At 38.4% G+C, this 16352-nt stretch overlaps 1 protein-coding gene across 2 annotated transcripts in view; it reads left to right on the top strand.

Annotated features, from left to right (window-relative positions):
* LOC137278171 (zinc finger protein basonuclin-2-like) overlaps positions 1-16352 on the top strand; it is a 55476-nt gene continuing 39124 nt past the window's right edge. For both annotated transcript variants that reach the window (XM_067810358.1, XM_067810357.1), the window contains exons 1-2: positions 1-59; positions 4059-4161. In XM_067810358.1, the coding sequence (XP_067666459.1) occupies positions 45-59; positions 4059-4161 (118 nt within the window). In that variant the 5' untranslated portion in view covers positions 1-44. The remainder of the gene's footprint in view (positions 60-4058; positions 4162-16352) is intronic.

The raw sequence follows: 16352 nt of genomic DNA, 5'->3' as shown, positions 1-16352 counted from the left end.
GAAGCCTACTACTTGCCAGTCAGCATGCCCATGTCAGGCCAGTCATGAAACCGCTTGAGGTAGGTTTTTTTCACTTTTATTCAACTTTTGACTGTTTAAACTTTGTTTTAAAGGTGTGTGTGGACAGAGAGGAAGAGTGGAGGTGAGGAGTTACAAGTTAAAGTGATAAATCAATGATTATTTGTGTGAATGAGTCCCATGTTTGGCTCACGGTTCAGTGGTAGGAATCGCAGGCATCTGTAGATGGGATATATACAGCACTACGCATCCTTGGCTCGTCTTCAGAGGTCATCATCAGTCTTGTGTCATTCTACAGTGAGGTAAACAAGGGATGGTACAGACAGCATCCATACTTCATCAAATGGACAGTGGAATTGTCTAGTCAGTTTTGCCAGATCTTCTGCGACTCTAATATTTGTTGAGAAAACTTGGCGAGATGGGGAAGGGAAGTTTGTCAGATGACAGTGTAGACAGTGCAGAGATAGGATGAGAGAGGAAGGGGCTATTTATAGTCCACAGATGCTAGAGATGGGAGCTGGAGAAATGGGGCTTGGAGATGAAGTTTCATGACACTCTCCCAACCAGCTCTCAAGTTATTTGAGCTCAATGTCAATATATCTTGCTATGGCAGGAAAATGAGTTTCACAAGCTAAAATGATTGAGATGGTCCTAGTGCGTCCCATGCATTCATCAGGCACGTTTGTCCCCAGTAGCTGCCCTTGGTCCCCAGCAATCCAGGCCCCATGTCAAAGAGTCAGTTAATGACATTCAATCACCCTAATCACTAACTGAGTGATGCCACTACTGCTTATTGTCCACCACAACTTGGCTGGATTTGTCATAGAGATGTATTGTCTGTCCTTGTAGGGTAGACATTTTTGTGGTATTGATCAATATTGATCATGGGGACTCATTACCCCGATTGAGGTCTCTCTGCCTGTGGGAACCCACCAGCCGTCAACCAACCCTTCAAGATGGTCTGTATATCTTCTTAACAGAAAACTTCCTATTATGCCAAAACTATAATCTGCTGGACCACAAAAAGACGTTTATGATCATGTGCAAGAAATGTCAGTGCAGGGTCTTTTGTTGTTGCATCAACAACTTGACAGAGAGCTGTTTGGCCAAATAATCACTCTGTTCTTCTTTCCTCCCTGTGGTGTGGCATTCCTCCAAACCCAGCCCCACCAGTCCCAATTAAGAAGATGGAATCGAGCGAGTCTGCAGTGTGCAAATGACACCCAGAATCAGAGAGTATTCTCGTTTAGCTTCAGTCAATGGTCACGTCAGTGACAAATTCCTGCTTTAATCTGATAAAACCAAACTCTGATTCCAGCAACAACATTTTGGCTGGCAGAGTCATCTGTCTTCCCAACTCCCCAGACTTTGATTTGTCAGTCGTGACATGAAAAATTCCAGGTGTCTCCATTCTGTGTCAAAGCAATTGTATTTATGTCCTATAACTCAGCATCTGTCCTTCTCCCACTGTCTCTCACGACCACATGACACAAGTATTGACAAAGAATAAAGAATTGTTCAATTACTGCACCAAACGAGGGAGCATCGGGAGTAGCATGCCCAGCCATGTCTGTATGTTTCTTGGATCCACCGGGTCATGAAATCAGCAAAGGTCAAGTTATTGGATGGTTCAGTTGTCCCTGTGCAACCCCATGGTAGAGATTTATACCTGGTAGTGAACAGTACTGGGGTGTCCACTTATTGAAGCTTCCTCACCCAATACATTCACAGCAGCGGAGGAAAGGAGATAAATCAAAATACACAACGCATCTGATTTACAGGTAGACACAACCCTCCCTGCATCATAACCAATCAAGTGGGCTCTATAGAAATCTGTTCAATATATCAGCAGCAATTCACTCCACAGCTCAGGGGCTTTTAACAGGGAAATTATAGATAATCTGTGTGCAAACATAACTGGATGTGGATTGTATGGTGTAATGAATACATGGCAATATTTGATGTTGTAGTTTGACGTTTCTCTTCCCCAAGGAAAAGCTAATAATAACCTGACAAAATAATATTGAAATATCATCAGTGGAGGAATATTTTTTTTGATGATGTTAACAACATCAACAAGAGACGATAGAGGGGGAGTTATGATAGGAAATACAGGAAATTTAATACCTTGTGAAGGCTAAAGAGGAGCTGTACATAGAAAGTTTATGAAGACAAGAGTAATATTTTTTGTATATTCAGACTTAATTATTATTATCATTATTCTTTTTACAGTTTCTGTGGTTGTTATGTTTCTAGGAAATAATTTTATATTATAATGAAATTAAATTATTTAAGGAATTTGATGTTTTAGTTTCACATCATAGTAGAATGTTTTATAAAGATCGTGGTAAACATACAACATAACAGCCTGGAACAAGTGAAATATTATCTTATATGATGCAAGTAGTGGCTACTTTTTACTAAATTACCATGTATTTGATCAACAGCTTTGTGAACAAGAATCTAAATCATCTTGTTATTTAATGAAATAATTTGTTGTGAAATTGAAAGAGTCAGGAATTCAAGCCCTGCCTCCTTCTTCAAATCCCAGGATAATTGTACTGAGCTGATTTAAAGGGAGTGCTGTTTAGAATTCTGTATTCAGAACTGATAGTTCATGTTTTTATTTTTGTATTTATGATTCCTCTCTTTCGAAAGAAATCTGAGATAAATGATTTGATCTTTGGGAAATTCAATGAATTAAGCAATATGCAGTATTACAAATATTCTTTTAATACATGTACATTGTGGCAAAGTTAGATAATGAAATGAACAAAAGAATAATTTTGAACACAAACTGCTCTAAAGTTCACTGTTAAACTGTTTTAAATGCTTTCTGTTAACTATTTTAAATATTCACTGTTAACTGTTTAAATGTTTTCTGTTAACTATTTTAAATGTTTACTGTTAACTGTTTTAAGTGTTTACTCTTAACTGTTTTAAATATCTACTGTGAACAGTTTTAAGTGTGCCTGAGGATAATTCTAGAGTTGTTTTTAAACTATTTGAATGTCTAGGTGAAAGACTGCTACTGCAGCAGTTCCCCCTCCTCTGAGTCCTTCCTACAACAAGATGGGCTGTACTGTGTGGGACTATGCTGATACCGACATATCAGCACCCACTAAATATCTGTTAGCCTCACACGATAATAACTAGTTCCTTCAACTTTTCTCGCCTGTCCATCATCTCTCATCAAATTTTCATAATCATTGACCAGCAGTGGAGTGTTGAGTAATGTTATCTTTGTGAGGGAACATAATCTATGTGCAGTTTTTGTTAATTTCCTCTGAGCCCTGCCCCTTCCCTCCTCGGACCTTACCAGTGGCCGCCCGCCTCCTTCACTACCAGGAAGCTCCAGATCACTGTTATTAAGACCATGACAATAAAAATCTGCCTCGTTAGGCCCGAGCTAGAATAACAGTCTCGAATGAAGAATCCGTGCCGAGAGAGGGAGGGCGATCGAGAGAGTAAGAAAAAACCGTCCACATCAATAATGAGATGAAATGAAATTATGTGTCTAACATGCTCGACAAGTTCGCTCCTCATTTATGGCTCGCACATTGGTCCATTACCTATACTCCATGCCTCCCGCTTATTACGCAGGGCATCTGTCATTTAGTAACAGGGATTTTTGGAATTGTTTCTGTTTAAGAGAGAGGCTGGAACACTCTGAGAGGCAATGAAGAGTTGTCAGACCAAAGTTTTTCCTCTGGCTTAAAGTGCCATCCTCTCAAATAAGGACAGTTTGTGTATTTCCACACACTAGCTGTATCCCTCCAAATGAAATAACTTTTCAAAATAGCAAACATGTATGTTTTGGGAATTACACAATTGCATATCAACCTGCTTTACTACTAGTGCTCTGAGTTACCCCCAGGGAGAACAAAGCAATGAATATTCATGGTCGTGGCAGTTTCCATCGCAGCATGGACATACGGATGTTTGACAGACCTCCTCGACTACCAAACCTTCACAATGTTATACGACATTTTGCTGCTATGAAATCGGAGTTTTCTATGAAAACAGCGTTCTTTTTCCAGGCCATCCGCTGTACACACCCCAACTGTTTGTGTGAATGCTTCTCCCCTGGAAAGTCCTGTCTCCGTCAGTGTGAAACATGCAAGCATGGTTGGGTCTCTCACGGTAAGTGTCTCACACCTGTATATAACTGCATAGATATTTCATCTAGCTCACCTACCTATGATAGATACATGTGTTGTCTGTATGGTTTACATGTAATTGTGTGACAGTATGGCAGAAGTCAAAACTTGACTTTTCTGTATGTGTTAACAGGTTCTGCTTGAGTAGTTGTGCATGTGGCATTGGTAGGTAGAAGTTGATTACTGTCTCTCATACAAAGACGGGATTGCCTGTAGTTTTTCACTTCTGAAGACATTGGTACACATGTACATTGGTACAGAGTTCTGAATATATCAAAATATATTCCATGACTGAAGGACTCTGACACTTTAAAACATTTATGTTTTGAGAAGTATTTAAAAACAAATAATGGGGGGAAGTCACACTAACTAGTTCTGAAGGACATGCAAGGATCTCTGTGAGAAAGCAGGTACATGTCAGCTATGGAATGGCACCTATCTACATACAGCGCATATATTACTTTTGCTCTCTTCTAATTTGTGTAGGGACAGCCAAGAGGTAACTTTCTTTCATGTGGCAAAACCCTTGACAAATTCTCATTGACAAGAACTTGTTGTACATTTCAAATATTTAGATCATGCAGTGTATTTTGGAAAACGAAAGATTTCATTCAACTGTCGGTAATTTCACATGGAATCGGTGACGGAGATTGTTGTGTGAGTTGAGGAAGCATGACAAAGCGGCATCATACTGTGTTAGTGGAATTCTATGCTGTTCTTTATTTGTGTGTACTTCTTCATAATTAAGTTGTATGTCTTCGTTTTAAGATAAGCAAGTAAACAATGAAACAGAATATATACAGCAAATGATGATTGATTGATTGATGTAAAACAGTTAGAAATTGCACTACTTCCCATGAGCTTATTTCATTATTTATCCATTTGCAGATTTTGATATTTTTTCATGTTTTTCAAATAACAGGATACAGCCAAATCTACCCTTGATATGAAATCATGAGAAAGAAATTATGTTGCTTCTGTTTGTTCAAAACATATTACATAACATTGTCTTTGAAGCCAGTGGCGTTTTACACATTATATATCACTTAAAACTAAAGGAAATATGTTGTCCTGTTCTATAACATAGCAGGTAAAATTACATAGCCCTCAAATATGATAGTAATTAAAGTTAAATTGTTTAAATACCAGATCAATCAAAGTTTAGAATGGTCAAGTTCAAAGAGGCATGCATTACCTATATAAATCGTGTGACATTGTTTCTCAAGGTTAGGTTTCTCTGTGTATCGAAGTTAATGCTGTTGAATGTTCGCCCATCAAATATGGTTTCTAATTCACACTTTTAGAACTTAATCAGCTCAGATCATATTTGACATATAGCAATGTTTAAATGTTTAGGGTGGAAGATAGTGACTAGTGGCGCAGGGGGCCAGGAAATGATGTGGGTGAGGCAAGTTTGTCATCTGTCAGGTGCCATCAATGCCTGCCTGAGAGACAACACCAAAAGTGATTTTCCAGATTCTAAGATGTGCCAGATTTACACATATCTCCAAGGGAGATGCATGGCAAGGATACCATGATTGCTATATTTGCAAAATCCTTGATATATCCCATTTGAGAACTATTATTCTTTGTAATGTAACATAACGCTGTAAGTCCATTATCTGCAAGATACAACTTGAATAAATGTATGTTTGTCATGTAAGTAATACGTAGAATGATTGCACACGTTGATGTTGCCATTGCAACTGAAGAACGGTTTAAATATGTTGAATAGGTTTGAGATCATTTGAAAGTTTCATTACTTTCTTATATCTGATCATGTCATACTAAAGATGCAGACATGAGAAGTCTATCATCACTTATAATCTATGACAGCTTCCTGTGTTTAAATACAACTTAATCCCTCTTATTAGGGTGTGCAATATAAGCATTTGTACGCCATGCTGTTAATCAAGTTATCACCTCTATAAAGTCCTCTACAAGTCTATTATGCAGGTGCTTGGATCGGTGGGTCACTTGGAGCATATTTCAGTGGCAAACATCATTTACTGGTGTAGGTGCATTCATAATGGTTTCATTAGCAACAATATTGGTTTGGTTAGGGGTTATTAACATCTTTGTGGAGCTTTGCAGAAGAGGAGTTGTATCTTCTTCTTCCATTCCTGTTTACTGCAAAAATATGAGAAACAAGGAGGTACTGGATTGACTCAAAGAGGAATAATGTCTTGAACAAAAAACATCACATTCATGATTTTAGTTTTTTTCATGATTAAATGGATGGATTGGGTTACAAATTGATGTGGAACATGGAATGTGTTTGTTTCATTGTGTTTTGTAATTAAAAGGTTTGTTTCTGGTCTGAATGTAGAACATTTAGTGATAGAATGATCAGAAAGTGCAACAGTTCCTCTGATATGTTATAGGAAAGTGACATGATCATACAAGTGAGTTTAAAACCTGTATACCCTAAAGTTCCTCTGTTCACATGCCCCCCACACTTCTGGTATGTTAAAAAGCTCCTGGCCAGGAGACATGGCTCAAAATTGGAAGAATATGGCAAAGTAATTCCCTCAAAGACATTTTGAAGCTTTCTCTTGTTATCAGAAGTGATCCAGCCCCATTGATTGTCCTGTTAGATACAGTTAGGAGATAAGGCTGTTGCTAACTGCCACCAGACCGGGAATCCTATCCCAGGCTCTAATCACTTCCTGGTGTTAATTGCTTTGTGGTCAGCTGTGGGCCTCTTTGTTTAGGTAACAGATGAAAGTACATACTGGTACTGGTCGCTGGACAGTAGATACAGGCTTGAAGCATAGTGCTCTAGAATTACTACATACAGCTGGGTCAGGTTATGGCAGGAAGGTAATGCGCAGTGATGCAATCAACAAGGCGCTTGTCTTGAGGGTAATGGGGCATGGCTGTGGATAATGCTGCTGTCTTTGTTTTAGGCTGGGATTTCTAATACATTCCATGCTTGGTTATTCTTTGGTTTGGATAGTTAGTGAAAACTTCCATACAAAAATTATTGGTAATGAAACATTGATGAAGTCAGGATAAGACAAGATAGATAGGGTAATATATATTGCAGAAACATTCCATTTTTTACATGCATTGTTTAAATGGCAAGACATCTTGAATCACATAAACTTTTACAGACTTTAATACACATAAACATACATAATTGTTGACAGACAATATTAGATACAAATCAGGATTTATGAAATTTCATCATGGCTTTAAGAAAAAGAAGCTACATTATGTAACAAGGTATTTGTAGTACAACAATGTGCATGTAGTTAGTCAATATATATGGTGAGTGACACATTTTCCACATGTATCACTGCCATCTTGCAGCTAATCAAGATAAACGAATGTGTTATGTATATCATTCAAAAGTATAACTCAAGATGGAACTGTATCAGATAGAATGAAATGATTAATCTTCCTCTCCTAATACATTATATGTTGTCAACAATGTCCATTCCCCTTTGCCATATGTACATTTTGAATGTCTCTTTCTTTTTTGAACCACAAGGTTATCCCTTCCTACCCTGTCTACTGCTACTCAATGTGTTTGTCTGTGAACAACTTTTGATAACTTTCAAGAGCCAAAATTTGCTGTCTGGAGACAAGATGTATAGATGGGTAGTTGTCTCCCTTGACCTCTAGGGAGGTCAGTAGGTGGTAGGGAAACAAACGTCCCCTGTAATCTACAGTGAAATCCTTGATTTTCTCATAGATTTAAGCACTGGTCAATCAGAATCACATTGTTGTAGTGTAACCTGATTTCTACTGATTGTGGGCCTGGCGAGACAGATGTAACACAGTACTAGCAGTGTAAATGTCACCGGGGTTGGTTGGCCCTAGGAAGGGCTGTAAGTGATAACTAGAGCTGACAGACTCCAACTACAGGTCCCCCTGCAGGATGGGGAAGACAGTGGAATTACCTCACTCACCGCAATGACCACATTGATTGCAATCCTATGGTCTGTCTGGAGCCAAGGTCCAATATTGACTTCTCCCCTTTAAACTAAAACACCTTGGTAACACTTTCATGAGTGAAGGGGCAAACATTTTGTAAGTCCAACATGGCAGCTATCAACCTGGTGGCATGCATTCTGGGACTGATTCATTCCCTTTGTGGCCAAACACTGATTAATGAACAGACATATCTGTTGGCTACTTCATGACAATTTTAGAACTTTATACAGTTTTAATTCATTTAATTTTGCATATTTGGCTCACTATTTTGATCTGTTGTTGATGATTGATGATGTCTATGTTTCATGTAGGTGTTGTTCATAGTAGTTAATTGCAGTGGCCCCTGGCTGAGTGTGGTTGTAACCAAGCTGTGTCTAGGGAAAAGTGAGTCCAGGAGATAGTGCCAGCATCCTCCTCATTCCCCACACATCCTGCCTCATCAGTTCAGTCCTAATCTTCTCCGTGTCCATCTGTGTCCAGCCTTTTTTCTCCTCCACTGCAGTTACCATCTCTGCTGTTCCCCCTGATCTCACATTGACTGCCTGGTACTGTCCTACTGTCAAACTTCCAACTCACCATCTAATCTCATTTTCCTCAACACTTGGCAGAATTTGTCACTATTTGTGGCAACATCAGATGTTTTTTGAGAAATCTTGCTCTTAATATTTCATCATTTTGGACATTGTTCTTTTTTTCATTCTTTTGAAGTGAAACTTAAGAAGTTAAATTTTAGTTTCTTTCTTCAATTCATTTTAGGCCATTTTACAAGTAGAAAAAGAGTTTAATTTTCAAGGAGTAAAATCAGATGGGACACTTCTGTTCTTATGTCATCAAAGCCAACTTGTTAATAATTGATCATAAGGCAATCAACCCTTTGTCAAGTTGATAAATCAGCGTGTGTGGTCTGCTTCAATAATAATTCTGGCTCCTCTTTTACATTGTCCAATTATACAAAACTATTTACGAAACTCAATTTTCCAGTTGTTACCATTTGTTGAATATTACCTTCATTTAGCATTGTTTATTAGTAAATGGTAAGGCTCAGCTACACACAGGGGCTTGAATGTCATGTTTATGTTCAGCTAGTGATGGAATGCACAACAGCAGGACAATGGAATTCTTTGATTCCTCTGAGTCTTGTCTTCCCATGCAGTGATGTTTGTCAGCTTCCCCCTCCCCTATTCTTCTGGTGCTGCCCCTCACCCCCCTTCCAATCCCACCCAATTTTGCTATCCCCTCCAGGCTAGTGTCCTCTAGCCCCTCAACACAACTTACTACTCTTCCTTCGGACAGATGTTTCCTTGGCATTTGGCTTAGTATCCAAGACAAGTCACATGCCCATGTATGGCTGAGCTGCCGCCAGTGTTCACGGTGATGTAGGGGGGAGGGAGCCTGTCCGCCTCTACCAGTGTTGCTGATGTGTGTGCTGCTGTGTCCTTGCTATCCCTCATCAGAACATCCTGCCCAGGTCCTATCTACTCAAGTCTGGGTGTTTATAAATGATACAGCCCCCATCTGCTGTTGACGTCTGCTGGTGGCGTCTGCTCCAGGCTCACTGTCATGTGCAGTACCTGCTCAGTAATGCTGTTACCTGTAAGGGAAGAGCGTTACCTAGTCCTCATATGTTCCTCTAGACAACAATTACTTTGTGTAATTATCAACAGTGATGTCTCATGTCCTTGTCAATGAATCACACAACGTCTGCTGTCAGTTTCCTCTGTAGTGATGCCACAAGGCCAGCTTGTTTCAGGGAATATTAATTTAACATATAGGGTTGAACTATCAGCCAGCTAGCCAGCACCATGGTCAGCCCATGTATTGCTGTTGGTAACAACCAACCAGTCATTTGATCGTGGATGTAAGCCAAGTCACTTCAACAAATGGCTTGTATTATATGCAGTTTGTCATTACCCATTAATGTATCTGCTTTTGTATTTGTTTATTGAACCTTGTGCCATATACCACATTACCCATTAGTTTCAGGGAAGGAAACGTCTTTTTGCACAGTTGCAATGGAATTGAGTAATTCATCATGAGACATAATTGTATCAGTAACAACACTTTTTCTTAGGTCTATGTAGAAGTTTTAGAACTTGTTTTATTTCACGTCCCTGTAATTAGATGACCAATTAATTATTCATCATATATCAATCTTAAATATGAGATGATGACATGCCAACAATACTTTTACCATTTAATCTACAAGATCTATCTCAGAACTTAGGAATAAAATGTAGAGAATAGAGTGAAGCCTGAAGTGAAATGTTTCCCTGCAGACTACGAGGAAGTGGGCTTGCTTGTGTCTGGTCCAGGCCATGTCCCTTAAGGCCCTAGTTACGTTTCACTAGTGCGGGATTCTGTGTTGCTATATATGTTGAGCAAGACGAGAGATTGTAAAATAAAGGTCACAGAGGTATTTAGGTTCTGGAGTGACACAGCTACTGCAGATGCTCTAAACAATGCTAATTGAATCCAGTATCTTTTTCTCTTTCAAAAAAGTCCCAGAAGTAAAACTCCATTTTTCGTCATCTGTTAACCCAGCCAGGGTCCTGTCTAGGGGAAAAATGGCCGTAAATTTTAAGTGCTTTGAGATCCCCAGGCTAACTAAAACTAAAATGGTTTTGTTTTGACTTTAGCACATTCAGGCTTGTAGCTGCGTAATTCTGTTTTTAAAATTACATCTGGGATGAAAAGCCACTTTGTTGACAGTCGTTTTATCAATTACGTGATCAGCATGGGAGTCATGTGCTTGGTAAACGATGGCAGCCTTACATCACGACTCGGAAATAAAGTATATTTGTGAAATCAATTACATTTTGTACATGTGCTGGTGTCACATTACGGGAATACACTCAGTTAAAACAACACTTGTTTACCACTGAAATACAGCCATGGAAGACACTATGGCTTCACCTTTATATAGTTCCTCTTTTTCTAATCATGAAATATATATTAACTCTCTAGTTTCATTCTCATGAAACTTAGAAAAAACTTAATTAGAAACAACATGCTTCTTGTGTGAAATCATCTGCCAGGAGACTTTCATATGACATAGAGGTCTGACAATAAATGAAAGAGTATGGCATTATGGTAAATGGTCATGACAGACAATATGTCACTTGTCACTTCCTCTAGTTGGATGAATTTATAACCTGTGTGTTGATCATTGTGTTTGATTTTGATATGTATATGTATAGCAGAAATCAAAAGAGAAAAAAGTAAAACCTGTAATTTGCAAATTTGCCTCCGTTTGCTGGTTGACTTGATGTATGAGTGATGTTTTATCACATGTTTTGCCAAATATGCTTGATATATCATATGGACTATCCAGGCAAAACAAAAAGTTGGCTGAGGGCATCAAATTTTAGATTCAGAAGACCACTGTTTCTAGTTGTCATATGCACCTGCAACAGTTTGTTCTAAAGGGGAAACAATAATTACTCCCATGCCCCCTCACCTAATCCAAATCTATGACAACTCAATGATACACATGTATTCATTCTTACTATTGAGGTTAAAAGCTTTACTTTGATGTCTTCTTCCATTGTAACCGACCTATGCATAATTCTACTTCATGAAACATTCTGAAACATTGTCTCCACATGATAATGATCTATACCTTTCAAATCAAAGTGAATGATAACCATTTAATATAGACAAACAAATTCTTAAAAACATTTGACACATTACCTGTCTTTACTGCAGTGACAACTAGCCTGTGGGAACAAGGGTAGATAACTCCCAGGAGAGTTGGGAAATTATCTGCCCTACTTCCACTGATCTGATATTACTGTTAACATAAACCTCCACTTACTGTACATCGTAGGGGCTGGCACTCTACAACTACACCATCATTGTCAGGTTTTGTCCTTCACTTACCGTACATCGTAGGGGCTGGCACTCTACAACTACACCATCATTGTCAGGTTTTGTCCTCCACTTACTGTACATCGTAGGGGCTGGCACTCTACAACTACACCATCATTGTCAGGTTTTGTCCTCCACTTACTGTACATCGTAGGGGCTGGCACTCTACAACTACACCATCATTGTCAGGTTTTGTCCTCCACTTACTGTACATCGTAGGGGCTGGCACTCTACAACTACACCATCATTGTCAGGTTTTGTCCCCTACATTTGGTCTATGGTGTGATGTAGAATAACATGCATATCATATTGTACCTAGTGGTCAAATTGGTTTCACAACTTCAAGTATTGTAGAGGCAAATGAAAGCAACATTTCAGCAGCTGGATTTGAGCAGTGCTTCTTGGGAGTGTTGTGAAGCAACAAATATAAAAATTATTTCAGTATTTTGGAAGGATCTATTTATTATGCAAATATGTAACAATTGCATTCCTTTGAGGATTAAACTATTTTTTTTTATTTATATTTTCAAAGTGACCAAAATGTTATTGATGATTCATTATCCATGTACAGACAACACTAAATTATTTCATGTACAACAGGATGTATTCACTCAGGTAGAAGCTTGTGAGAAGACATTACTTGATCCTTTTCATATTTTCAAGAGCTTATAAATGAAATTGTGCATCGAGATAATATGACAAAATAATCCAGAATGATTTATCGTCTTGCACTTCATCCAGCAATAAAGTTATGAAATCTCTTACTGACTTGGCCATGCTTATTTAATGCCATGCTAATTAAGGATCACATCATCATTAGAGTAGGGAAAACTTTTATAATGATAATTGTTCACTAATTGAGTATCAGTGAACATACAGTTCATGGCAGTTTAAAGCTGGAGTAAGCCAAAATTACAGGATGGAAAAATTAGTTGCAAAGATGTGAGTGTACTCTGTCAATGAAAGTGTTCTACTATTGAATCCCAGGTATTTGTAGACACTTGGCATCGGGCAGTGTATTACAGTTATTGACTTTCAAGGGAAACTCTTTATTACAATCACTTTCTTTGGTCATTAATAGTTGTAAAAATCTGACTTAATAATGACTCAACTTTCTCATCCAACATTTCCTCTGCAACTAAGAGCATATAATTCCACAAATAGAAATTGTTTAGATTCACAAAATTTCTAGATTTTTCAAGATGGGATAAAGAAACTGAATTAAATCATCCATATTTGCCCATGCCCAAACACAGAACATACGTCCAAATAAAAAAATAAGCAGTTTATAAAGCGAAAGTTTATATGTAGCTGCTACACACTTGATTATGTGACAATTAAAGAATAACATCTATATTCTATTATTTGAAGTTGGAAAAAGGACTTGGTCTTTAACCTTTCATCAATTGGTTAAACATTTACATTGTACTCTTAAGATCAAACATAATATTGGCATTTTGATATTGCTGTGTAAAAGGCACTTGTCATCATGACGTAATAGAATAATCATCCTGGGAACTATATTTTGTCTTGTGAGTAGGTAGCCCTGATTACCACACACAAGTGGTAGCAATGGAGGGCAAGAGGCTTATCTTGGTAATGTCCTGATTGGACCTAAGTATATCCGACTGTCAAACTTATTTATTTCTCAAGGTACTTGTAGACTCGTAATTCATCTGATTGTCAATAATGACCAAAGTTGGTAAAGTTCCGCAACGCAAAATTTTCCCGTTCATTGAATGTGAATGTCTCCTAATTGGATGATAACATAACTCTGTCGGTTTAAACGTGGACAAATTCATGCAGGGAAGATGTAATACTGACAATCAATGGAATGTCCCGATAATTGGCTTTACCCGTCTTTGACATCGGTCCCGACTGAATTGCTGTACTGTGTGCAGCGGCCGAAAAGACCACATCGCCAAGACAAGATTAATTTGCCGGCGACGTTGAAATATTTCTCAGATGTTTGCCCTGGATGGTCACAAAGTGAAGAGTCTAAGAAATCAGAACTTTACAAAATTTGCTGTCTATTAAGCGGCAAAGAGATGGGTATATTAGTCTTTTATTTTGTCTCATTTTTCTTCATGGCCAAGTGAAAATCAATATGAAGGCGCAGATTCTGCGGTGCATTTGTTTTCATCCTGTCACCGCCTGTTTGCGTCCATCGTTATATTTCGGGGGTTGATTGCGCTGACACTTGCCAAACATCCATATTAGCATGAATCATAGAGCATGGTACAGCCGGCAGGAACACACAGGCAATTGCCCACTCGCCAGGCCCAAAACATTACAGAGACTGTCCAAATACTTGGAGAAACCGTGTTTGTGCTCTGTCAAAAGAGATTGGTATAATGACCCACCTCATTAGGACAGCCACTCATAACGCCACAGTAACGATGATTTTTGTGACGGCACTCATTGTAGTCTTTGATTTCTCCTGCCTTTCCTGATGACAGCTCGGAAATCACACAGTCTCACACAAATACATTGCGATTAAAATTATGTTCGTTTCCGCGCAAATTTTCACCAACATTAGACATGGTTTTTTCAGTGATTGAAGACTCCAAAGTCTCTATAAACACTCTGTTGTCGTAAATGTCGTAAGGGAGTGACAAATGTCTCAATATTTTCTACTTATTATCGACAGTGTGTTCCAAGAAGACAAATACATGCAAATTACTTGACGGCACTTTGCTAGTTGTGAAAGGGGGATGTCACCACACTGTGGGATCTACATCTCTCAATGCACACAAGATCAAAGGTTACAAATAATTGGATGGATAAATTATCAAAATCTGAATTCAGTGAAAAAAATGTGTTTTCAGCCTAAAATAGTCCATCATTTGTCATGTTTCAAACTTAATTCAACTTCTTAGAGAAGTCCACTGGATTTTCATGGATTTTTTCCCCCTTCATGTAACGTTTGCATACAAACTAGTCCCAAGTTCACCCTCAAGTAGCTTTTTTTCTGTAAAATGTTCAATGACTAACTTCTGTTGACATACTAAATGAAAAAAATCATCCTTTAAAAGGAATCATCAATCTTTCATATATCCAAATTATGCACAACTAGTTAGATTTGTTTTGATGTTCAGTGAAAGTGATATGACGAAACACAAGTGGTCTTGCTCTGAGATATCCTAGCACTAGACACAAACTTTAGGCGACCACAATTGTTCCATCAGTCTCATTGTAGTAAACACTTCTAGCAAATACATAATGTTCTTGTTTTTAGCTTATAAACATTGTGTCTATTTTTGAGTGAGTGACTAAAGTATTTTGCACAAGAATCTTAAGTTTCTGATGAAATTAAGTAAATATATTTTGTTATAAAAAACACACTCTGAGTGGTTGATAGTGTGATAGCAACAATATCATGACATGATGCAACTGCTGCAAGTGAAGCCCTTGTTCAAGCTCTTGTTACATTGAGGCTTGACTACTGCAACAGCATCCTTTCAGTCCTCAATTTTAACCTCCTTGATAAGCTTCAAAAGATCCAAAACACCTCCACTCGCATCATCAGCAAGACCTCTAAACATGCCCATATAACATCCATGTTGAAAAAACTGCACTAGGTACCAGTTAGGGCCAGAATTGATTGACTTTAAGATTCTGTCTGACATCCAAGTGACTCCATGGTTTGGCTCCATCCTACCTGTCTGAACTCCTACATCCGTATGTCCCTGCATGCAACTTGCGCTCAAACACACACAATCTACGGGTCATCCCATCCTACAGTGATAAACTAACAACTAGTCTCTAAAATGAACATATTTTACAGGAAGTTCTTCGAGAAAAAATATAGAGTTTAAAGGAAATGGGCCCTGAAACTGTCTTTTGTGGAAATCTAGAGTTGTGTGGGCTTGGATATATTTGCTTCAGGTTTTGTATGACATACTAACAGATATTTGACCTCCTCATTTCTACCACCAAGCTGTGCAGTTGTAAGATAATGTTTTATAGAGATTATGTTGTATTGTGCAGTGTCCATCCAAAGCAGTGCGGTAGTTACTACTTTCAGTGTCATACATATTTGCATGTGCTGTGATGGTCCTGTGCCCTGACTTTATTGACTCCCAGCATTGGCACTGGTGAGTTAGGGACCACTCTGCTGGCTGTAGGAGGGTCACAAGACCTGCCCTCCCCTGGGACCAGTGGGGGTCGTATACAATGTAATTAAGACAACATAATAAATGTAATTGCCAGATGGGAATTAAGTGCATCAAGTCCTTGAATAATTTATTCCCACTGAAATTAATATTTTAGTTATTGTCCCCAAATTAACAAGATGACAAGCAAAGTAGGAGGCAATTAACATCTCTGTACAAAAGCCTAACGATGAGGTCGTTAAGGCTAGGC

This window comes from Haliotis asinina, chromosome 3 (assembly GCF_037392515.1).
Source record: "Haliotis asinina isolate JCU_RB_2024 chromosome 3, JCU_Hal_asi_v2, whole genome shotgun sequence".
Taxonomy (NCBI): domain Eukaryota; kingdom Metazoa; phylum Mollusca; class Gastropoda; order Lepetellida; family Haliotidae; genus Haliotis; species Haliotis asinina.
This window is presented reverse-complemented; position numbering and strand designations above follow the sequence as displayed.